Consider the following 25,135-nt stretch of genomic DNA (forward strand, 5'->3'; position numbering starts at 1 on the left):
TGTATTTAATCTTTAAGATTAAAAAAAAAAAATCAGGCAACAAAATTAACTATATAAAAGACTATAAAATTTAAATATTCGTGTAAAACAAAGTACGTAGTACGTTTAAAAAATTTTAAATTTTAAATTAATAACAAATAACTGAGTTTTATTGTTTTCATCATTACGAAGGTTTGCTCAAAGTTTCTTAAATTTAAATAAAATCATTTAGTCGAGTTAATCAATCACTAAATCAAGAACGAAGAAACGAAAATGGAGTAAGAAATTTCTAAAGCAAATTATATATTCACTTAGAAGACACTAGGTCACTGATTTGCCACCAGTTTGTGGAGAAAAAATTTCCTAGTTTTTCTGATTTAAGTCGTTTCTTTAACTCGTTAAAGCATTCATCTGTTCTGCAGAAGTATGAAAAGTATATTTTTGTTTATTTCTTTTAATTTTAAAAATATATAAAATTAACAACTAAATGCTATTAGTGTTAATTAGTACTTAGGTACTTTTAAAGCTTATGATAATAAACACTCGCTTCTTCAAACACCTATTTGAATTGAGTTGTTTTGCAATTTTTGGAATCTATATGGTTGCACGTTTCGGAAGTGGTTTTTACTCCCATTTTTTTAATCTACCAAATCACTCAAGAAAAAATTGCTCATCAAGCTTGATGTTTACCTGTAATTAGTACTTCACTCAATTAAACGAGGAAATTAAAAAGCAAAAAGTTTTTTAATCAAATTTTAAACTTTCACCCATTCTCATTCTTTCTACGTAGTTTTGATAAATTCTCGTTCCTTCCCCCCACCATGCCCTACCAATTGAATATTTTCCACGTTTATCTTATTGATTATATTCTTATTTATATTTTCTTTATATTCGATTTTAATTTTAATCCTATTTAGCGTTGAAAAATATTTTTAAAGGTACAAAAAAAAAACCGATGTTTTTTAATGGGAAAAGAATACTGGAATAAGCATACACAAATAAAACATTTTGAGGAATTTTCAAAAAACAAAAAAAAGCAAAAAATTAAAAATATAACTTTCATAGAGGGACGCGAAGAGGGGCAAAAAAAAATCAATAATTCATAAATCGATTTTAAATTAGTTTAATTTATTCCCTCTTTTCCTTTCCCTTTCATTTTCTGTTTTGATTTTGATCTTATAGATTTTGTGGCTTTTTGTCCAACGTAATTTCTGGACAACATTTTAAAGTGTATAAAAAGTCATGTAAATTTGTGTATATAACATTCTCGCTTGTAAGTGTACGTAATTCTAGTATTCAAAAAAAAAAAAACGCTGTTGGCCACCATCGCGGCGGTAAATACAATCTCATTTTTGTTAATACTTTTTTTTTGTATATTTAATTTTTTATTTTGTTTATTAAAATATTGAAAAACAAAAAAAAAGCTAAACTACAACGGCTTCTGCCTTCTACTCATGCTGCTGTGATTTAGTTGTCGGTTAATAAGTTATTTTCAACAAATAAAGCGGAATGCAGGGAAGGGGGTCATTCGACTTGGAGTTAAGTTTTTTTTTTGTAATATTTTTGTTTTTTGTTTTGTTTTGTTAATAACGTCCGTCGGCATTATTTTCTTTTATATTTTTTTTGAGAATAACAAGTAAAATCAGACGAAAAATTAACCCTAAATGGTTTATGATTTTAATTTATCAAAAATGAAACAAGAGACCCGCTCAATACGAGAGTATTCACCAAATTTATATCCTCTTAAATTAAAGGAAGAGCCAAAATCGAAAAAAAATTATTTTATGAGAATTTTATTAAAACTAACTTAGAAAAAAAAAAACTAAATGAGCGAATAAAATTTTTTTTTTGTTCTTAAATTTTGTTTTTTTACCTTAATTTTTTAGTAATAAAGTTTTTAAATAAAAGAAACGAAAAACAAAACATTAAAATTATGAAAAGAAATGTGTGAAGAAGGCATCTCCCAGAATTTAGAATGTTTTATAATTCAGGTGTAATTTTGAAAGGTTAGCTACCATATTCAGCGTAATTTTTCAAATTTTTTTTTATTTAGATTGTTTTTTTAAGCGATTTTGTTATATTTTTCGATTAAAACAATTTATAAAGTTTTATTAAAATTGTCTGTATGTCGCTGCTTTTTACTTGGGAATGTTTAATATTTTAAAGGGAAGTTTAAAAATTATCTTTAACTAGTATTCCCATGTACGATTTGAAGATCTTTCGTTTGAAATACGTTAGAGTCCTCGTAAAATTTGCAGTTATGTCGTTGTAAAGGCTGCTCCGAAACTACTGTTAAAGCTCTTGGGGGTTGATTCGTTGGAATTTTTAAAGGGAAAGAGTTGTTTATGTGACAAGGCGGAGGGGAGAGAGGGCATGCACTCGGACGTGTGAGGGTAGTTTTGACGGGTTAAAAAATGATATTAAAAAAATTCTTGCTAAAAAATAATATCCATAACATGTTTAAAGCTGTTGAAACTATACGGAAATATATTAGTCGCAAATATTCTCACTTTATGTCAAGCTTACCATTTTCATGTCATAACTGTTTAAACATGTAGTTTTAGGTATAAGAAAACTAAAAATTTTTCGAAAACCATTAATTATCTGAAAACAATTCGAAAAGGTACGTTTTTCCTACAACTTGTTCTTACACATGTTTCACATCAGATGAACCGTTTGTTAATGATAAATGGGAGTAAATTTCCAAAATTATGGTTGCCATATTTATTTTACAAAATATTTCAACTTTAGTTTGTGGCATTGAATTTAGTGTCGGCGCATTACTTTTTTTTTGCACAAAAATTCACATTAATTTGCATTTTCCCGAGAAATGCTTTAGATCAACAAAATATGCTGAATATTATTTTATTAATCAGCAATTGATACTACGGCACAATATTTTAGCTTGTTTATGTTAAACGGAAATTTTTGGGGATTTTGCAACAAAAAAAAAATATTTTTTACTTTAAAAATTTAATTTTTAATTTTTTTTTGCAATTTTATGCTATGGGTATTAGTTAAATACTGGATGATTCATGAACATTTTAATGGGATTTTTATAATCCCGACAAAAGCTAAAGACAGAAAAAACATTTCCCGTTTTTAGTTTTTTCTTTATAGTTATTGTTCGTTTTGTAAAAAAGTTTATCGTACCGTAAATCTTTGTGTTTTTTTGAATATTAATAAAAAAAAATAAAACAAATTCAAAAAGCGGTGGCGGTACATACAATTTGAAATGCGAAACTTAGAAATAGTTTGCGTATCGGAAAATCATTAAGCCGCCTTATCTTAAAATCGTTATCTCAGAATTTCCATTTGGTTTTATAAATCCAGATATCTTTGAGAAAACTAGTCGGAACACTACAAAATTTGATGAAACAAAAATTTGTATTATGCTTATTTCAAAAAATATTTGTGGTTTCATTGCAATTAATAGTCAAAAGATGGCATTTTTAGGATTTTGAATGACCGTAAGTTTTGAAGAGGGTAAGATAAGTAAAAATTTTCTTCTACGAAAAATGTCTGTAGTAAAAATCCATTTACTTTCTACTTTCATGGAGATAGAAGTTTTGTAAACAGACACACAAACAGACGGACAGACAGTCAGACAAATGGCCGGACAGACAGACAGACGGGTGGATGGGCAGATGGATAGACAGACGGACAAACAGAGAGTCCTTTTTTTTGCAAAAGTGCTAAAAATAAACAATCTGTTTCCTTAACTTTCAATTCACAACTGAATTTCATTTACAAATTCTTAAAAAATTTATATACATAATTTGTTTTATTAATTTGATATTACTCAAATTTATTTATAGAAAGATATTCTTTGATTTCAAAAATTATTGCAACAATAGAACTTGTATTTAGAATAATCTTTCTAGAAGATCTATAAATACAAGTTTACTAGGATACTTTCAAATTCTTTATGGAAATTTTAAATGCAAAATGCAAAGGTATTAAAATAACTTTGTATTTATTGTCTATCTGATTATTTGATTCAACCGTTTCAACTCACTTGTCTACATATAACTCGAAAATGTAATAATGTAAATGCTTGGCAGTAGAATCTTTTAATAAACTTAGTATGCATAATCAAAAAATAAATTTTAAATGAAATATGCGAAAGATGTTTGAATAGGGTAAAAACACACTATAACTTGTATGCATACATACATACGTTCTGTATGTATATTTTCTCATAAATATATATTATATATTACAAATCTCTCATAAATTACTTTTAAAACAAGTTATCATATAGTCGACACCTTGTATCAGCCTTTTTAAACACTTTATTAAAATTTTCTCTATTGTATATTCACCCTCTTATAATATTATTTTCTATTTTTTTCTAAATCAAAAGAAGTTTTTCAAATCTGAAACTAATTTCAAAACTATATGAGAAAAGAACAAATTGTTTTATCATTGTACCGGTTTTATATAAATTGTGACTTAATCGATTTGATATGCTCGATTATATAGGATATTATTATTAAAAGAAATTTATCTTAATATCCTTGTTGCTGATGATTTGTAAAACAATAATGTTTTGTGGGATATTATGCAGCTATAGCTATGTAAATGTACGTATGTATGTATGCACATAATATATTCTTCTAGGATATTTACACCTTCACAATGGGTGGGCAATTTAATTTTGAAAAAAAATTTTATTAAAATCCCACAATAAATATTGTATTTTTCCGAATTATTTTCTAATTTATTGAAAAGATTATTTAAAAACAAAAAACCTGAGGTAAACCTACAAATATAAGAAATTAAGAAGACTAAAATAATTTTAATTTTTTCGAGAAAAATAAATAAATTAAAAGTTTAATTGGTAGTTATACCTGGAAAATTTTCGACTTTAATATTCGACAGTAATTTCGCGTAAATTTAAAAAAAAAAATTGTGTAGACTAACGTCATCAAATTATGTGATTATTTTCAGTTTTCGGTAGTGACTATATTAATTTTTAATTTTGATACCTGCAAAATAAGAATTTTAAAATCCTCTCAACTCCAATTAGAGTTAAATTAAAATTTTTTAGTTATACAGAAATGTCTAACAGTGTAGCACAATAAGTATGGTTCTCATGTTACAAAACATATGATTATTTTTAAGTAATAAAAATGTATCCCCATCGATCTTCCTAATATACCTAAAAGTTCTTGTTATAATGGCACATATACGAAATATTATAATGATGCTTAAATCGAATACTTTAAAAACAATTTCCAATTCTAGTTCATCAGTCAAATGACAAGATATTTTTAAGTTAAAAAAGAACTGCTATATGTCGGTGATGATAGTAATCATTATAACAACACAATTCATATTATCGTCATTATAACTATCATCACTATATTCATTCTGTAGTCACAATCTTCAGCATGATCATTATAAGCTCGTGTTCTTAAACAATGTCGTTTTTTGTATTTTGTGTTGTTATCTGCCATGGGTTTAAAAAGAATCTAATAAAACTAAAAAAAAAATTTTATTTTTATTCCAAATGAATTTTGCATTAAAGTTTTGTTTTTTTTTTTTAATATTGTTAAAAATTCCAAATAAATGCCGAAGATTCAAATAAAAAAATACGCCATATAAAAAGTAATTTGACATGGTTAATGAGATTTTGAAATTATAAATGCATATGTGTCTAGGTAGGTCACCTTTTATAAATTTTATAAATGTTTTTGAATAATACAATTTGTATTATTCTTTTGACAGGTTCGAATGTCATTTTGTTGAAAGGCAGACGTTTTGCCTTAAATTTTTTTCTTTTTATGTTTGCATTGTTTTTTTTTTTGCTTTATTTGAGGACAAAAGAGAACCCAGTGTGAAAAAAAATTTTTTTTTATTAACATTGAAAACAAAAGAGTATGATGAACTTATAATCTAGTTAACTATGTGTATTAAATAACAATATTGATGATAATACTGAAAGGACCTACATTGTCTTCTCTCTATACACATTTTACTTCCATGGAACGTGGAAATTGGTTCCATTTTATAATTTGTATATATTTATCTCTAATTTTATAGTTTTTAAAGAATTTCGGAATAACACTCATTATATTTCGGAAACACTTTTTATGTATGATTACTATCCACTTATAAAGGAATTTTTTTCGTAAAATGGACAAACGTCTAGCGAATTGGAATTTTCAAACAAGTTAAAAGTGGAATGATTTTTCTTAAAAAAAAAGAGTGATATCTACAACAAGTCGTCGGGTTTTTTAAAAAAATAAGAGAAAAAAACTTAAGAGAAAGGATCGCTATAACTTCATTTCACTCTTGCACTCTAAATAACAATACCATTTTTAAAAGTAAAGGTGTATGTGTACGAGTTTAATTGTACGACACAGTATAGAATCTCATTTCAAATACAAGTACTGAGCTCCTGAACTATTACAACTCATAATTTATGGTTGCTTTTCGGCAATATCATTCTGATAATAAGATCTGAAATGTTAACAATCGTAATAAAGTGCATCTTCCAATTCGCAATGAAATTTTGAGTTCTGATTTACAATATCTACTAATTATTTTAACAATGTTACTTCCATTTTTTTTACCATTTTAAATTTACTTGGCTTTGCCAATGCGCCAGTCTCGCTGTGCTCGAAATTTACATTGATATACAATATGTTTTTATTTAGTAATTAAGAGTATTAATTCTTCAGCGAAATATGAAATTCATTTTAATTTTAAGAGTTTAGTGTAGAACCTATTTAAAATGGATGAATTTTTTGATAATATGCAATAAGCGTTTTATATTTGTAAATTAAACCAATTAAATATAATTGCATATTTGTTTATTTTTCTGTCATAGATAAATTTATTTCAAAAAAAATTAATTCAATTTTACATAAAATTTCATTTTTATTACAATTAAATTGAATCATACTGCAACGAAATCAATAAAGAAATCGCTAAAAGTATAACTGAAACCATAAATTATTTGATTGTTAACTTGTTGTATTTTACTTCAATAAACTCTTGGATTTCCTTTATTCCTCATAAAATTTATATCGTTTCTAGAGTTGTTAAAATATGATGTAAAAGAATTTGAACTGTAATAATTTCAATAAATTTGATAGAGAAGAAGGCAGAACTTTCATAACACAAAATAAAATGTTCATAATAAAATATTTTGCTTTTGGATTTTCTTTCATACAGTCTGCATCAAAGGAAGAACAAAGGATATCAACTTTTGGCTTAAGAAATTATTAAAATTATATTTAATATTTTTAATGCAAGATTTTATATACTTTTAAGAATTCAAATACATTCTTGTATAATAGCTTTGATACTTTGTTTTACAACTAGTACGATAGACTGGCGAATTCAAAGGATATAGATCAGGTTTTTAAAATAAATTCACTAGAAATTTACTTACCTAATTTCTTTGCATACATTAAAAATTTTCTTATTTGATTTTTGAACAATTTCATGTCTGTACAGATTTTCTGGAATTATAATGTCAATCAACTTAAATTTGAAGCGACGTTACTTATGGAAGAGTTCTCAACAACTTGAATAATCGAAAGAAATTTGGAAGTGGATATCTAATGTACTCATATTTGTTCGTTAAAATTCTAATTCCTATAAGAACTAATATTTTTCTTTTCTTTTATGATATTCAATGCGGCAAAATTTGAAAAAAAAAATTTAATGTAAAATTGATTTATTTTGCTGTCACTAGTTGAGGTTTCAATTTTTTTTTTAATAAAATTTTATATATACTTCAGAACATGACACTATCATGTTAGGAATAAGTTGCATGATCTTTGATATTAATTTAAAAAATATCAAAATAATTTGTTAAAAGAATTAAGGTGAGAGCGGTTTATGGTCGTTTAAAAAATATGTGTTTAATTGAATTTTTATTACAAAAAATTTGTACAGATTTTTATGCAGAAATACATTAAGTCTTATAAATTTAAATATTCATGAGATACTTTGTTTAGGGGTATAGAATATAAAACCAGTTTAGTTCTCCTTTCAGAGAAACATGAATATTTATAAATGAGTTTTTGAAATAAAATACGAAATGCCGTTAGAAAACCATATAGAAATTCGTTAAGTATTAAAGAAAAACGGGCGGAAGAATCTTTTTGTCTCATATTCAAATCCGGCTTCTTACTCATTTAAGAGGATCTTTCTTTTCACTAACAATATTAAATTATTCTATTTGTGGAGCTTTGCTGTAGTAGTTACATTTTTTAAATTGCGAGAAACCCCGATTATAGTAATGCCATGTCATATTACTTTTAAGCACTTTTCCAAAAAATTTTTAAAAAAAAGTTCTTATTAGTTTCACTCCTTATTAGTGCAAGTAATTAGCTCAAGTGCTTATTAGTGTCCGTCCGTGGATATGTTCACAAAACTTCTATACCCTTCAAGATAGAAAGCTGAGATTTTATACGTACATAGATCTTTACTAGAAACTAATTTTCGTAGAACAAAATTTTTATCTATCTCCCCCCAACCCCCCCACCCCACCTCCTCTAAAAGTTTTACCTCCCCTAAAAACACCATTTTTCAACTATATATTGTAGTAGAACCATAATCATTTTCAAATTTTGCAAACGCAGAAAATCAGTGGGTTGCTTCTATCGCGTACTATAGTTAAACTTTAAAAAAACAAAATGGCCGTTCAAAATTTACCTCTATCTAAAATCCGTTTTTTCCAAATTTTTGATGTTGTTTTTCTCGTAAACCCCAGGTTGTAAAATTTAACAGCTTTCAGGCACTGATAAACAGCTTCATTTCGACAGAAGAAAATATTTTTCCACATCCGACCCCTCTCAAGTTATTGCTTCACGACATTTGTAAAATTTGAATATTTAGCACTTATATTTGTGAAACCGCAAATTTTTTCAAATTTGTGTAAACACAGAAAGGTAACGGTAAATTCCATGCCATTAAAAAATATAAGTATTTTTCTTTAATATTAAATTAACCCTTAAAATCATGTTAACTTCTCTTTAAATTTATTTTTGTTTTATTTCAAAGACTGCATAAATCGTTCATCCTAAATATATGCAATCCTAAAAACATATGAATGAAAATAATTTTTAAAGTGTGGTAGGTACACATAGATTGTTTTTAAAAACAGTATTTTCACTTGTTGAAAGGAAAAGTGCTACCATTGGTTTGACCCAACTTTAGTTATTGCGAAAACAATCTGGAATTTATATTTTGCTCTAAAATAAACGAAATTGCGCATCATATTTTAATTTTTTCCTCATTTATGAAAAATTTTCAACACAACAAACATAAAAAAATGTAAGATTTTTGCAAGATTTTATTTATTTTTTTTTTTATTTTTTCTTTTAAAAACTACAATATAAATCTTAAAATATATTATATAGGTACAAACGGATGACGTCTATTAAGAATATATTAAGATTGCTGATTAATTGTGGGAAGTTGAGTAATTATTTTGTAATTAAGGTTAAAATCTTAGTTATAAATAAAAGATATAATATAAAAACGTAGTTTGTTTTGAATCCATAAGAATGAGAGCGGCTTTTATTCAAAGAAAAGGACGGTAATGTCGTTAAGAATCTCTTTTTTATATTAATATAGCAAGTTGTGAGTATAAAATGCTTTAATATTAAAGACCATACTTATATACACAAATGCGTTGTTTGCCATATTTTCTTGAAACGTTATAGATAATCGTTTTAATTATGAAAGAGGAAATATTCTGCAAATTTTATTATGAACTCTAGAGAGACCAGTGAATGTTTAAATGTATATGTTTTGATTTAACATAAAAAAAAAGCTTACAATTAAAGAGGAACTATTATTGAGCGCTGTTTTACATGTAGCAAATGACTTCAGTTTTCAACGAAAAAATGCATTTCTAATTCCAAGAAGCTGCACCTTAAAAATTGCTATAGGATTTAAAATTTTAAGTATGTTAATCCTCTATCGCAAGGGGATGCATTTACATTTTAGGGCTAACTGCAAGAAAATTGTAAACCAATTTTCTTCAAATTTTATATATTTCAATTTTACCAACATAGAGAACAAACCAGACTGGTTGATCGCTTTTTGGCAACACAAAACCCTGTTATTTTAAATGATATTTTCGTTTCAGATATTATAAAATTGAAAATTGAGTTAGCTGATCTAACGATTATAATTGAATTAATAATTAACGACTGATAATTGATCAATTATTTATTATTCATATTTCATTTAATTTGCATTAGCGTAGTTAATCTGCAATATCCATTAATTAAACATTTTTAATCTCTTTTCACATTAACAACATCTCATGACTCGGTACTAAGGACAGGAAAAATCATTAGTAAGAAGTTTTAAATTTCATTGACATTTAAATTTTTGAGTTTTAATGATTCTCGTTATACGTTTTCGGTTTTCCGTAAATGAACAAATCATAGAATTTTCCGAAACATAAACTCATCGGTAACCTCATATAGTTATTGTGGCATTGGTTTCTAAATCTGGGTCACGCATGATCACATCGTTTCTTTGCGTTGTTGATTATAGTTGCTAATGCGAATAGGCCAGAAACTAGACTTTTCAATAAAAATACCCCGTATGACTACATTTGCTTAAAGAATACAATTAATTTTTATATATGCATATATATTATAGATATAGAAGAAGATTAGTAAAATGCTTACAGTTATATGTCGACTACTATACGAAAAATATAAAGTAAGCAAGTTTTATCTAAATTTAAGTAAAATAAATATTTCAATAAATAATTTTAATGTCATATTCATTGATTATATTTTAATTACATTTTAATTTATTATACTATATATAAATACACCAACTATCTATGAATATATGCATGTATATCTAAATATACAGAATTAAATTAAGTTTTTAAATTGCAAAGCAAAAACAAAACGAAAAACGTTCAATTACAAACATTAAGTTAACTATCATTTGATTAGTATTCCGAATAAATTCAGTTAAAATTTAATATGATGAAAACTCACTTCCTCTCCGATACTCAAATCCAAAAGACAAAATAAAAAAAAAATTGTTTCATAATAATTATCTTAATATTTTATAATTTATTTTATACAATGTGCTCATAATAGTTACATATTTTATAAAAATACATTTTATCTACAATATATACGACATACAATATAACTATACCACCTAATATAATATTCATTTATTTATATACAGAATGAAAAAAACAAAGCAAATCCAATTATAACCCCATAAAATAAGTCCTCATTTTAATACACCTGTGCTAATGATTATACAATAATTTTTATTACTCATGACTGTAGTTACTATTTTATAAAAAAGAAAATTTTTACTACTAAATACCTGAATTTTAAATAGGAATAAAAAACACACAAAAAAAGAAAAAAATCTGAATCCACCGATAAAAGCCACTTAAATTAATGAGCTCAACTATGATAATTACCTACATCATCAAAAATAAAAAAAAAGAGTTAAAATTACACTAAAAGTAATTGTAGAGATCGATGCGATATTTTCCATTTCATGATTTTTTTTTTATTTAAAATACACGTACACAATTTACCTACATGAAACGTAAACAAATACATAATAGTTTATGAATAATTATTAATTGTAATCTTATATAAGTTGGCTTGCCAGATTATACCTAATTAAATGGAAGGAAATTTTTTTCTCATAAGCAGTGCTAATCAGTATTTCAAATGGAACTAACTCATATAAAGTATTCCAACAGAAAATTATTCGCGTAATAAAAAACTCAATAATTGTGAATTGTTGGTAAATTTAAATTATATATGGGTTATCATCAGATCCCTATATTTTTGGGAAAAAATTTTCTATAAAAATTTTTAGAATTAAATTTTGTGACAAATTCTTTAAATTGAGAGAAATTAATGATCGGAAATCACTTTCGGTTTATTGAACTATTTAATTATGATTAAATTTTTAAGGTTCGGTGAGTAAATTATTTCACTTTTTGCATTAAATGAGTGAGTGAAATGTTTTGTTTATTTAAACAATTCAGCATTAATAGCGCTTTAAAAAAAATGAAAAGCGTAAGGGCGTTGAAAAGTAACTTAACATTGGATTTTGTTCACTGATTAGCGACGATTGATCATCAATTTTGGGGTTTTGACCATGAATTTTGGGATCAATTTTTCTAATTTTCATATTAGCAATTCACCATATATTTTTTATATAAAGGCGTTTCAAATGCCCCATTTGGAATTTCTTAAACTATAATAATTGTATTTAATTTTTTTTTCTCATATTTGATTAAATTGTAAAAATTAAGTTTAATGTAAAGTTTAAATTCGAAAAGACATGTTATGGTCAATCTGATTAACCATTTATATAGAAAATGAGAAAAACGAAAGTTGTTCAATTAAGGGTTAATGAATTTAATATATGAAAAGTGAAAATATTTTTAAAGCTTTCATAATTCGAACTAAAATTAGAAATGTAATTATCGTTTAAATATTCTTAATTTTTACAAGTTACTGCTCTTGAATGGCCTATATGTTGTATTTAAAATATTAAGGCTGTTTTTGCATATTAATGAAAAATTTTCTAAAAAAGAAGCTTATGACATAATGATAAACTGATTGTAAAATTTCTTATATTTTATCTTAATTTTTAGAGGCTTATTTTTTTTTGTTTAGCTTATAATTTTCTTATTAAATTTATATCTGGTTCTATAAATTAGTTGAATTAAAATGCCGACAGCACTCATATTTGAGGCAATAAATCTTATAATAGTTAATCGAAATTGACAAATTATCTGTCTGATTTAATAATATTTTTTTTCAATTTCAGAATTTGATTTACTATCAGATGCATTCAATACTGAAGAAAAACTCCTTTAATATACTCCCTAAACAGATTTAAAACATATATTTTAGTTCCATCGTCTTCCTTTCGTATCAATTAAACTACTTCTTTTCGCTTCTATATTAAATGAATTCTAATGCATGATATTGTTAAATAATAACATAAAAACTAAATCTATCTAAAGATAAGTCATCATCGATCCCAGCATAGTGTAGCTTAAATTTTTATTATTAAGAAAATTTTTTTAAGACTATTGTATACGTGTTATTGCATTTGTTATGTGCATATAAAATTTCAATTTAATTCTTTTTATGGGAGATTTTTGTTTTTTATTTTAGAATTCTACAATAATAAAATCGCGTTTTAATAATCCCCGTTTAATATATTTTTGATTTGAATTCGCGAAATTGTTTTTATTTTTCTGGAATTTTATTTTTTTTTTTTTTGATTTTGCAAAAACTAATTCCTAAATTTTAATATAAAGAAGGTTTTGTATGTCAAATTTGTGTTTGCACTTATAACACGATAAGAAGAAGAGGGCAAGGTAAAAATACGAATTAAGTAAGCAGGTAATTCTCTACATGAGTTGAGAAAATGACAAGCGAACAAGACATTGATTTGATTGCAATTCAACTTAATTCGGTTGACAAAATAATTAAGATGCTTTCAGAAAACGTGAACTGCTGAATTAAAATACGAAAAATTTCAAACGTCCTAAATAATGTTTGTTAAAAATAAGAAAATTTTCTATTGTTCGACGGAAGAAGTTAAAAAAATTAAATATGTACATCAAAGCATGGATTGGTGTTATAATTTCTTATATCTGCCTATATATTTACCTATTACGTACGGAAGTATAGCCAAGAGGTATGACCTAACAACCAGAAGGAAACTATGGGTTTGCAACAAAGTAGATATTATATTAGATCGGGAATGCACCCGCGAAATTTAAGAAACAAAGGCAATAAGAATTAGTAACAGAAATATTACTGGTATGGAATCATAGGTGGAGGTGAATGGTAACACTGATACAAAACATGTAGCTTTTCATGAACATGTTGACTATAAGCATGATAAGTGAGATTATTAATAATTTATTAGTTACACATTACTAATCATAGGAATGATGTGAGACTAAAAGAATAAATGTAGTGCGCTAGGAAAAATATTACGTACGATTAAACCACTTAGAAAAAAAACGTTCTTAAGATAGTAATAATTATGTATTTAGATAAGTTACTGCGTCAGACTAATTGCGTTTCAAATCTTTACCTGCATTCTTAACCTGGATGCTTAACTTCTGTTAAGCACTTCAGTTTTAAATCCTGCAATATATAAAGTAATTCTGGTACCTTAAAGTGAGAATGGGTAAATATTGTTTTTTTATTTTATCATTATATTGTTAATATAGCAAAAGAAGAATATAAAACCGCAAAAAGAGCACAAAAAAAACAACCAATAATCTTTATAATACAAAGTATGTACTCATATGTACATACGTTTGTTATAAGGCCATAATAGCAATTTTAGCCGCTAAAATATCTTTATATACTGCTTTTCTAAATGAATTTTATATTCTTTATAATATTCAGTTCTTTAACTAAGTTAATAAAAAACTTAATATACATACATGCACAATGATGTTGTGCCACCGATTTTTTTGAACAGAATCACGATGCCGCTAATTTAAAAACTCAGTATATATTTAGTGTTAACATTTTTATATCTTACATCATTCATATACACAAAAGAATATGTGACTAATCTTTTGGCACATACAGAAAGGATTACAAATTATTGGAATTTCATATAATATTATCTTAATATATATTTAACTACATACATACATATATGCAGACACACAATACTCATAACAACATATAAATTTATAATGCAAAGAGAAAATAATAAACAAAAAGAGAAAAAAAAAACTTAATCACATCATAAATAAAATTGGATCAATATTAAAATATAGACTATCATTTTTGGTTTTTCTCTTTTGTTATTAAAGATTTTGCTATATAAAGAGCAAAAATCAAACTTTAACAACAACAGTAGGAAAATTATTATGGTAATTTTAAGTTAATTTTTGATGGAATTATCATTATACAAACGGATAAGAAATTTTTAACCGCAAATTTGATTAAAAGAATGAAAAAAAAATATTTATAAGAATATTGGATGTAATAAGTATCATTAGCTACTGGATTTTTGCGTTAAACTAGATTTAAAAATTATTACAAGATTTGACGTAGAAATTGAAACAGAAACAAGATCGATTGGAAAAAAATAATCAAAAATTTGAGTAATACAAATTTTATTAACTGTGTACAATCCTGCATTTAGACTTTATTTTTGGTTCTAATTGAAGCCTTTTGTTTCCACTTGTAGGACTGTTCTAAAGCCGAATAAATAATATCAGGTTACCTTACAAACTTGAAATCTCCATTTTTTATTTGTAAAATCGTCTATTCTGTGAAACTGTAGAACGGTAGCCCAACGATTTAAAACGACTCTGTAAAACTGTAGAACGGTAGCCCTACAAAATCGAGGTTGTGTTCGAGATGGTATCGAACTTTTTTTTGATTAAATTACTTACTTGGCATATACTAGAATCTTATAAATTACTTGGCATATACTAGTTCTAACTAAACAAACAGATAAAGATTATTAAACAAACTTCTTGAAAGCTTTCAGGAAATAATTAGCTCTGTCGGTATTATTTTTACATATAGTAAATTCTGTATATCGACTTTTTCCAATAATTAAAGTTTTTTTTTTTTAACTCATTAAATTTCTTGTCTATTAGGTTTGGCAATACGTTAAAATTTTTCAAATTCAAAATGTTAAGAAAAACACGGGCCACAATTTCAATATTAAAGCCATCAAGTTTTAATCCGTCTCTTTAAAATTAATGTAATCCGTCTCTGTAAATTAATGTGAATAACATAGATGTAATGTATTTGAATATACATACTCGTATATATGGAAATATGTATATATATGCAAATATATTTCAACCTGATTATTATTACCGTCTAATTTGTTTTTCTCATATTCTTTTGATTATATGTCGGCACATATTATAAGTGAATTATAAATATTAAAGAATTTATTTCAATCAATTCGTTTATAATCAATTTTTAAAAAGTTTAAGCAAGTTTGCTAATTTAAGAATTATAATCTAATAATTTATAATTTAAAATTTTTGATGAATTTTTTCTAAAAATGCGTCTTTTTTCTATTGTAACAAAATAAAAGGGTATGTATGTATTTATATATATATATGTATGTAGGTATGTAATTACTCTCCCTTCAGCCATGAAGAAAGAGCTATGAAGTGTTTTTTACGAAAACGATCGGGACTCATATTTTTTAAACCTGAAAGGAACTAGAAACTTATCTTTTTGATTTTACATTTTAATCTTAGTTATCCTTGATAATGAAAATTTTGACGTGAATGATAATGAAAAAATTTGAGCAAATAATGACGTGATAATTGTCTAATTGCTTAGAAGTATACCAATAATAAATTTACATATTTATTACTAAATTTTCATTTTTCCCCTTATTTGACATAACAAAAAATTTGGCATTCATACTTTCATCAAGCTCTTCAAGTATTGTTATAGTATCCGAAAAGTACCACATGAATGACGGGAACAACATTTTTTTTTGATTCTGTTTAATTTAAAATTTTTTTTCTCTCTCCTCTACTCATTTTTAATAATAATTTAAGCATCGCGTGATTAATAAAAGTGCGTTTTATAGAATCGACTCCTTTTCTTATTTTTTCTGTTATACTAAACAGAATTATCTGAAAGCCTGTTAAGCATAATCATGCCATGATCATTCAGAAATTTATTGAAACATAGCTTTTCCTTATTCAAAGCTATAAAAACGCAAATTATTAGTATTTAAGTTCAGTAACCATTTCAAGCCTCTGCGTTTATTATTTCATTTATTCTTTTATATTATTATAAAATTAATCAAAAATAGAAAGGAAGCTGTAAATAATTTTTTTTTAGCACGATCTAAAGAAGAATCTACAGGAGAAAAAAACAGAAAATTGTAAAATTACTTTCTGATTAACGATAATTGAAAATTGCACAAAGGCTACCGTAAGATTTGTTAATCTACATTATCTATACAATTACCGATTATGATTGTTGTGTACAAAAGCTACCGGCTTTTAATATAATATAACAATAGGTACCTGATGAATAAGAAACGTTTTGAAATAATGCAGAAAGAAATGTAAAGAAATGTAGAAATTGAAGGTCACTACAAGGTTGTTTAATCAAATCTTTAATGGTCCGACTCAAATTTTAAACTCATTAAAATGCGAATATTTTATGAATATAAAACTACTATAAGATATACAAAAATTATATGTATGTAATTACCTTAAGTGTTTTTCTTTAGTATGTTCACAGCTTCTGGAAACAACTTATATTTTAAGATTTTCAAAATAAATTATTAACTTTGTTATTTATTGCTATAAAATATGTAAATCGTACAAAAAAAAAATGCCTAAAAAATAAGAAATAAGAACAATTTTAATGAAAGAACAAGTAAAGTTTAGAGTGCTACACATTACGGTTTTGCATCGTGGAAAATTAGAAATATACGTTAAACAATTCTAATAAGTTTATTTAAAAAAAATAGTTGCGTTTATGTCGCACATATTTATATAAAAATTTTTCATTCTATATATTGTATGATGTAGAGAATTATAGTGGGGAAGACAAATATGTTACAAAGTTTAGATGCGATTGTTGATTGCAAGCTCAACACGTGAAATCCAAAATTTTTTTTATTGTAAAAAGATTATTGTCTTCAGATCCTAATAGGTAGTTAAATTTGTCAGAGTGAAATCTTATTTATCTTTCATCTTAATTGTCGCCTCATCTGTCAAATTCAGAAAAATCTTAATATGTTACAAAGGGAAATGGGAAGACAAATATGTTACAAAGTTTAGATGCGATTGTTGATTGCAAGCTCAACACGTGAAATCCAAAATTTTTTTTATTGTAAAAAGATTATTGTCTTCAGATCCTAATAGGTAGTTAAATTTGTCAGAGTGAAATCTTACTTATCTTTCATCTTAATTGTCGCCTCATCTGTCAAATTCAGAAAAATCTTAATTTTTCGTAACTCACTTCATTGAATCTGTAATGTTTGGTTTAATTATGGTTTAATATAAAGTATACTTTTATAGGTTGTAGTATTGTATAGGTCCTCATGAGTAGACAAAATTTATGTATGGAAACGATGTTCACAGTTCAACAGGCTCAGAGTTACAGAGACCAACTGCCTTTTTTTGAATTTTGAAATTTTAAGTATAAAATGTAATATTGGCGTCGAATTCACTTTCCGAGCTATGATCTTTTCAAAAATTTTGTGTATTCATTGCTTTAACACCCGGAGTTTAAATAATAAATAGCAAGGAAATCAGTTGATTATTTCTCTTATTTTGTGTAAAAGAGTAAAATCAGGTGCAAAAACGTTCAGATCCCAAGGTTTGATATATTCTAAAAGTTAGTTGACCTGTGACATAACCAAGATTAAACTCACGTATTTCAAACCAACAAAACCAAAAAGGACAGACAGACAGACAGAAAGAAAGAGCGACACCTCTATAAAAATAGTTTATTTACACTTCCCTATCGTGAAGAAGTGCTTTATCACCGAAAACTCGACATCCGAAATTTGCTGCCATCACATAACCACCCTTATTGTGTGCAATGCAGTCGGTAAAAAGATTTTACTTAATTTTTAAAAATTTAAAATCAAATAAATAAAAAGATCGTACATATCGTGCTATATAAACAGGCAGATTCAATAATGAGTGATTTGACACAATATCATCGTTTAGGGTACTAAACATTTTTTTTGGAATTAGTTATCAAATCTCATTGGTTTCTGTCATCCAGAGATTTTAATGAATTTCTGCTTGATACTTGACCTTTGGTTATAACTTATAAAAAAGATAAACTCTTCAAACAAATAACTTGTAAAGATTTTGTAATCAACACACTTATCTCTTGTGAGATTATTTGCTCACGATAATACAATATTTAGAACTTATTTTATGAATTCATTGGTAAAATGTTTCAAGAAGTCATACCACGAGTTTTAGAAGAATTTTATAGTTTTGATTAAAGTACCAGTAGCCCTATTGAAAACAAATCAAAAGTAAATGTTAAAATCGTGCTAAAGCTTTTGAGAACTTAGGTTTGGCTTAATTTGAAAAACTGTAGATAAATGAATATTAATTTTCTTATGGACTTGGACTTAAATCAAAAACAAAATTCTGAAAATCGCAAAGTTATTAACCATTTTTTTTTGAAAAATATTTTGGAAACCAACATAAACCCTAGTAAACAAAATAATGAGGAATGTAAATAGGAACACTAAAAATATTCACGTATCTTATGTGGCATAATTAATATCGAATCTTGTTTTATTTCAGAAAACCTGAATTTTAAACATAATAATGTAGTAGGTTTTAATGCTTGTCACTTCACATAAATTTTTTTTCAATTTGAATCTACGGAAACTTTTAATCAATTAGATGTCCAATTAGTGGGTTTTTTTTTTTATCTCTTCAAAAAACTTTCATAACTCTATATTGCATATATGTAATAATATATTAATAAAATATAAATATAACCTTAATTTATACCAAAAAGTTGGCTATTAATTATTGTATAAAGAAAAATAGGAAGAGCATGGATATTAAGCGAAAAATTTCGAAAAGCTTTTTAAACACAAAATATAGGAAATAGCCAAGACAATAAATTAATTTGAAATATTATTAAAAAGCATGACAATTAAGTGGATATTTCAAAAAAATTATTGTTAATATACAAAATGACTTAAGAAAATTAATAAATGGGTATTAATTCATTCGCATTAGAGAAATATTGTCACGATTAACTAATTTACGGTGTCATTATACTTAATATACATATAGTAATAAGCGTTCAGTAAATATGTACAAACTTCATACAAGTTTACTGTATACTAAAGCAACTAATATTTATTATCAACTCAATATTGTGTATATGTGTGCGTTGTATGTCATTAATTTTTCCTTTTAAATTGAATAACAATTAAGGCAATTTTTAGTTAACTGGCACCATATTTTGAAGTTTTTCGATGGTAAACATAATTTCTTTTTTTTAGGAATACTTACTACATACAGGGTGTTTCATATAAAGTGGCAATAATTTCATGGATAATTCTTTGATCAATTTCCAGCAAAAAATTGTGCCGGGTGGGCGGTGTATCACGTTTTACAGGCAAAACTATGAGAGATAGAGAAAAATGTTATATGGGTTAACTTTTAAACGCATGAAAAAAATATCAAAAATTTTCGAGAAATTTCGAGTTTTGTAAAAAAAATTTAAAAAAAAAAGTAAAACTTCTCGACTTTGACCAACTATATCTCAAAAACTATGGCTCAGATCAAATTAATTATAAGTCCAAAAATAAAGAACAATCAATCGCCTGTAAAACGAGCCATTAATGATAACTCTGTATTGTATGGTTCCGAAGTTATAAGTATTTATTTATATGAAGGAAATGGCCGATACATTTTTTTTCAACAGGCTGTAGCTCGAAAACGAGTATACCTGTACTCCCTACCACCCATACAATTTTTCGCTAGTAATTGATCAAAGAATCATCCTTGAAAGTATTTTCCTTACGCGAAACACCCAGTATAACGGTTATTATAAAAATAAAAATTTACAAAATAATAAAACCGCAACAATTGTAAATAGAGATATTATCACTATTTTGAAATGTTTTTTAAAAAGTAGAGAAATATTTGGAATAATGAACATTCTGAGTTATCTGCTGTTTTACAATTTAAAAGGAGTAACTACAGAAATAGCCATATGGTCTACATATAATGTCATTTAATTTTAAACAAATGAAAGATCAATAATTCTGTACAAGTTCAATTTCCAAATTGTTATTTTAAAAATAAACTAAAATTTTTCCAAATTGTTATCTTCTTAGAACCATGAACTCCCAAAATGTAGAAATTTTCATGAACTCCAAAAATGTAGAAAACTTAACTATGTAAATTTTTTCAAACAACGATTATTAAAACACCAATCGTTTGTCACAAAATAATAATTCTTTAAAATTGGACCAATAATCTAATTAGCTTAAAAATATTTCAAATTGTTCTTTTACTTTATTTAAAAAATAAATTTTTTATAATTTAAAAATATACGTAATTTTCATTTCGCTTCCTACTGCCAAAGCAACAACATGAAACAAATTGTATATGTCAAGCTCCATTAAGACAAGTAAATTATCTACAAAATTATGCTGCAATTATCAAGGACATAAGAAGCCATTCCAAAGTCAAGCATAGGTGCGCGTCCATCAAAATTCAAACTTTTAGACGTCAATTTAACATTCTACTATTTACTAATAGTTTTAGTAAACAAAAATATTTTCTAAAATGACATCTAATTTTGCGATATTTATAAGAATCGCGTCTACTAATCTTGATATCAAAACGGTATTATAGAGCTAAATGCAGTGTCGGTCGGCTTAAGCGCATCGACCAATTTAATCAACTTACAACTAAAACATGACGAAATCTCATTATCTATCTATTTTACGTAATGGATGTAGTATGAAATATTGTTAGGTGTTGTTAATATATAAGTGATGAAACATCAACAAGTTAAGTTCAACTTGTTAGTTTGTCTGAACTGAATTTAAGTCTGAACATAATGGACACTGTACAACTAATACAAACAACTAACAATTTACTAAGATGTACTATTTATAACCATTCAATTAACCTTTAAATTTCCGCCTTAATTTTTTGCAATTAAATTTGTGGATATTACCGAAAAAATATTATCACATATAAAAAAAATCATTAAGAACAAGGTAAATAGATTTTTAAATGCGTTAAATTCAGTGTTTTATCATAACTTTCAATGTATATAGTTTGTATAACAGATTAAATTTTAAATTTAATTAACATTTAAAAATTATTTTCAGAATTTATTAAATAAAAATATTCAATCATAAACTAATTATATTAAAAGCCTTTTAAAAAATTTTAATGGATTTGTTATTAAAATTGTAATAATTATGTAACATAAAAAATATTCTTGTTCAAATACTTAATTGCTATTTTACTATACTTTTAATTTGATATATTGATTCAAATCATTAAACAATTAATCATAGCGAAGTTATATGGTGAATAAAATAATGCACATGTTAATAAATTCTTACAGTACACAATATCGCACCCCTAAAAGTATGCCAAATAAATTTAAGTAAATTATTTTGTTTACGAATTTTGAGAAAAGTTATTAAGTGTGAAGTTTCTTTTTAATTTCATTATTTTTTACGTTTTTATAATTGAAATAAGTAATTTACTTATTTCAATTGGTTAAAGAAAATATATGAAAATGGAAAAGTAATGGTATAACGTTGGCTCGAATGTGTTATAGCATTTTCCGAAATTAAGTCGCTTTTGTTAGAACCTTTTTTCTAGATAAATTTTTATTCCCCTACTTCGCTACTCGAAGGAGCATAAGACTGGCGCATGATAATGTAGCCAACTATGAACCAGTTTCTTATGTCATTGAGTTTACTAGGTAGGTGACGAGCTTTCCTGCATAAGTAGTAGGTCAAAATTACCCTAAGATTTTAAATGTCATAGAAGCAATTTTCACATATTATTTCGAGCAAAGAGTTATACAAATCTTTCAGAATTTTTAGACAGATGCGGCATATTAACATCACACTAAGTCATTACTAAAGGCCGTCCGTTTTTTCACTATTCCAGAATCTGCGGAAAATATTATTTTTTATTTTTAATTAAGGAACTTTCAGTTAATCACTCATTCAGTAATGTAAATTCATATTAAGCACACAATATTCCTATTCTATATTTTATGTTCCTAATTCATACAGCTCCTACAAATTTTGGTGCTGCACATCTTCAAAACCGAGTAAGATTCAAGGAACATCGACTGTCTTCCGCATCAGTCCGGGACAACAATTGTTTTACAAAACTTACGTTTTTGGAAAAGAATAGTATACTTATAGGGGTGTTGTATTATATATGGTCATACTTACAATGTGTAAAAATTTTACAAATAATTTCAAAAAGAAATAAGGTGCAAAAATGTAATGTGCACATTAATTGCTCGTTATAAAACTTAATTGGATTAGTTAACTTTTTACGTTAGCAAATTAATTTACAGCATTTTTTTTTTGTTTGCTAGTAATAAATTTAATTATATCGTCTATTAGTAATTTGCTCATTTAATACAATTTAAGTATATACCTATACATATATATTGTATATAAATATAATACAACAAACTTTGTGTAATCATACCATCCATACGTTTGTGTAAAATACATACACCCATACAATTGTTAGTTAAATACATAAATCAATAATTCGTCTCGAATATTTCATTGCAAAATCATTAAGACATGACATAATTTAAGCTATTGTTCTCGTGTTTCAAACCGGTTTTTGTTTCTTTCTATAATCTTTCAGATATTTAAGAATGATTTCTATTTAAGGTATTTAAACTTTGAACATTATAAACTTTATGATTTGTTTATGATATTAAAAATTGAGGTAGCTGAATACTTTTTTGGTAGAACTTGCAATTTTTAAATTTTGTGCAATAATTGAAGAATATGCACATTCAAATCAGTTAAATAAATAAATAAGTTTAACTTTAAGCTTTACAAAAATTCTAAGGAAAGCAATTTGGTATCTATTTCTACAAAAGTTTTCTATTTTAGTTTTTGAAATTTAATAATTTTAAATCAATTTAAGGAAAATAAAATTTTAAAGTTTTAAAATAAAATTCCTTACCTTCCGTTTCATCAAAATTCTTATTGGTTAATTGAAATAGAGCATCTAGTGGTGTACCATTTGGTTTGTTCTTTTGACTACTATTTGAACTATCTTGTTTTGATGTAGATGTGGAACTTGTACCATTGTTTAAACTATTATTACCACGTGGTGAATTTCTATTTTGATGGTGATGATGATTACTTAAATTATGTATTGAATCAGCAGATAACCTATTAGCAATATCAGATGGTGAATAACAATCACTTGCAGCAGAACTAGAACGTTCTGAACCACTTTCTGAATGATTAATATCTAATGATATACGTTGCCTTAATAATTCTGCTTGCGCATTTAAATGTTCTTGTAATTGTCTTTGATAATCTAATGCTAATCTTTGTTCATAATGAAATAATGCAGAAGGAAGGAATGGTCTTACTGGAATTGGACCACGTAAATGATCCCATGGACGAACAATTTTTGATGCAATTAAATTTAAATTATTATTGTTATATTGTTGTCGTTGTTGCTGTCCCTGTTGCTCTTCTTGTCTTTGTTGTTCTTGTTGTAAACGATTTTGTAATTGTTGTGCAGCTTCATTTCGTAAATTGGTTTCATGGTGTCCTAATATATCTGCTATTGAAAAACTTTTTACCTTTTCTGCATTTGATTTCCCATTTGCTTGTGATGGTGCTTGTAATATTGCACCTAGATTTTGTGGTGGTGAAACACTACGTGAATGTGATCGATCACAACGTCTTTCCAAAGTACTAGATTCAGATTCATTAATTAATTTCAGTCTTTTCGTTAATATATGTGGATCTTCATATTTTCTTTTATTTATTGATGTGGTAATATCAGGTGATTGCCTTAAAACTTTTGATAAATTTATTAAAGCTGATCTCGATGATATACTATGAGAAACTGGTGGAGGTGGCGGACTAGGTGAACCAACTGAAATATCTGATCCAATTGGACTATCAGGTGGTGGTGAATTTTTGCACAGCATTATATTTATTTTATTTTAATAAGTTCACTATTATACAATTAATTTTTTTTTATCAAATTTTAAATGTTTTTCATTGACTTAGAACTGCTAGCCTTCTTATTAAAGAAAACTAATAAATTCATGTTCTGTTAATTTTTTAATTCACATTATTAAATAAGTTTTATTATTTTTCTTATAAACATTCTAAAATGTTTTATTCAATATTAATTGCTCTTATTTTTTGCATATTTTGGCAGAGAATTCAAAAATTCAATTCACCATACCAAATGTTGTTTAATATGTATGTATATATGTAAATTACTGATATTTATGAAACAAAATACAAATAAAAAAGAAACGTTATAATAAATAAGAATAAATTACGTCGGTATGTAGAGCTTAATTACGTTTATATGTCATATCGCGTAAACAAAATCATTCGTTAAAAAATCATACTAACTTCTCGCGTT

The 25,135-nt window shown here is 26.0% G+C and overlaps 1 protein-coding gene across 1 annotated transcript in view; it reads right to left on the reverse strand.

Annotated features, from left to right (window-relative positions):
• LOC129611184 (homeobox protein B-H2-like) overlaps positions 1-24,790 on the reverse strand; it is a 64,309-nt gene extending 39,519 nt beyond the window's left edge. Inside the window, exon 1 of the mRNA XM_055524179.1 lies at positions 23,699-24,790. Coding sequence (XP_055380154.1) covers positions 23,699-24,686 — 988 coding nt within the window. The 5' untranslated portion in view covers positions 24,687-24,790. The remainder of the gene's footprint in view (positions 1-23,698) is intronic.
• Between the last annotated feature and the right edge of the window lie 345 nt (positions 24,791-25,135).

Source organism: Condylostylus longicornis, unplaced genomic scaffold, assembly GCF_029603195.1.
Source record: "Condylostylus longicornis isolate FDR11 unplaced genomic scaffold, ASM2960319v2 ptg000004l, whole genome shotgun sequence".
Lineage (NCBI taxonomy): Eukaryota > Metazoa > Arthropoda > Insecta > Diptera > Dolichopodidae > Condylostylus > Condylostylus longicornis.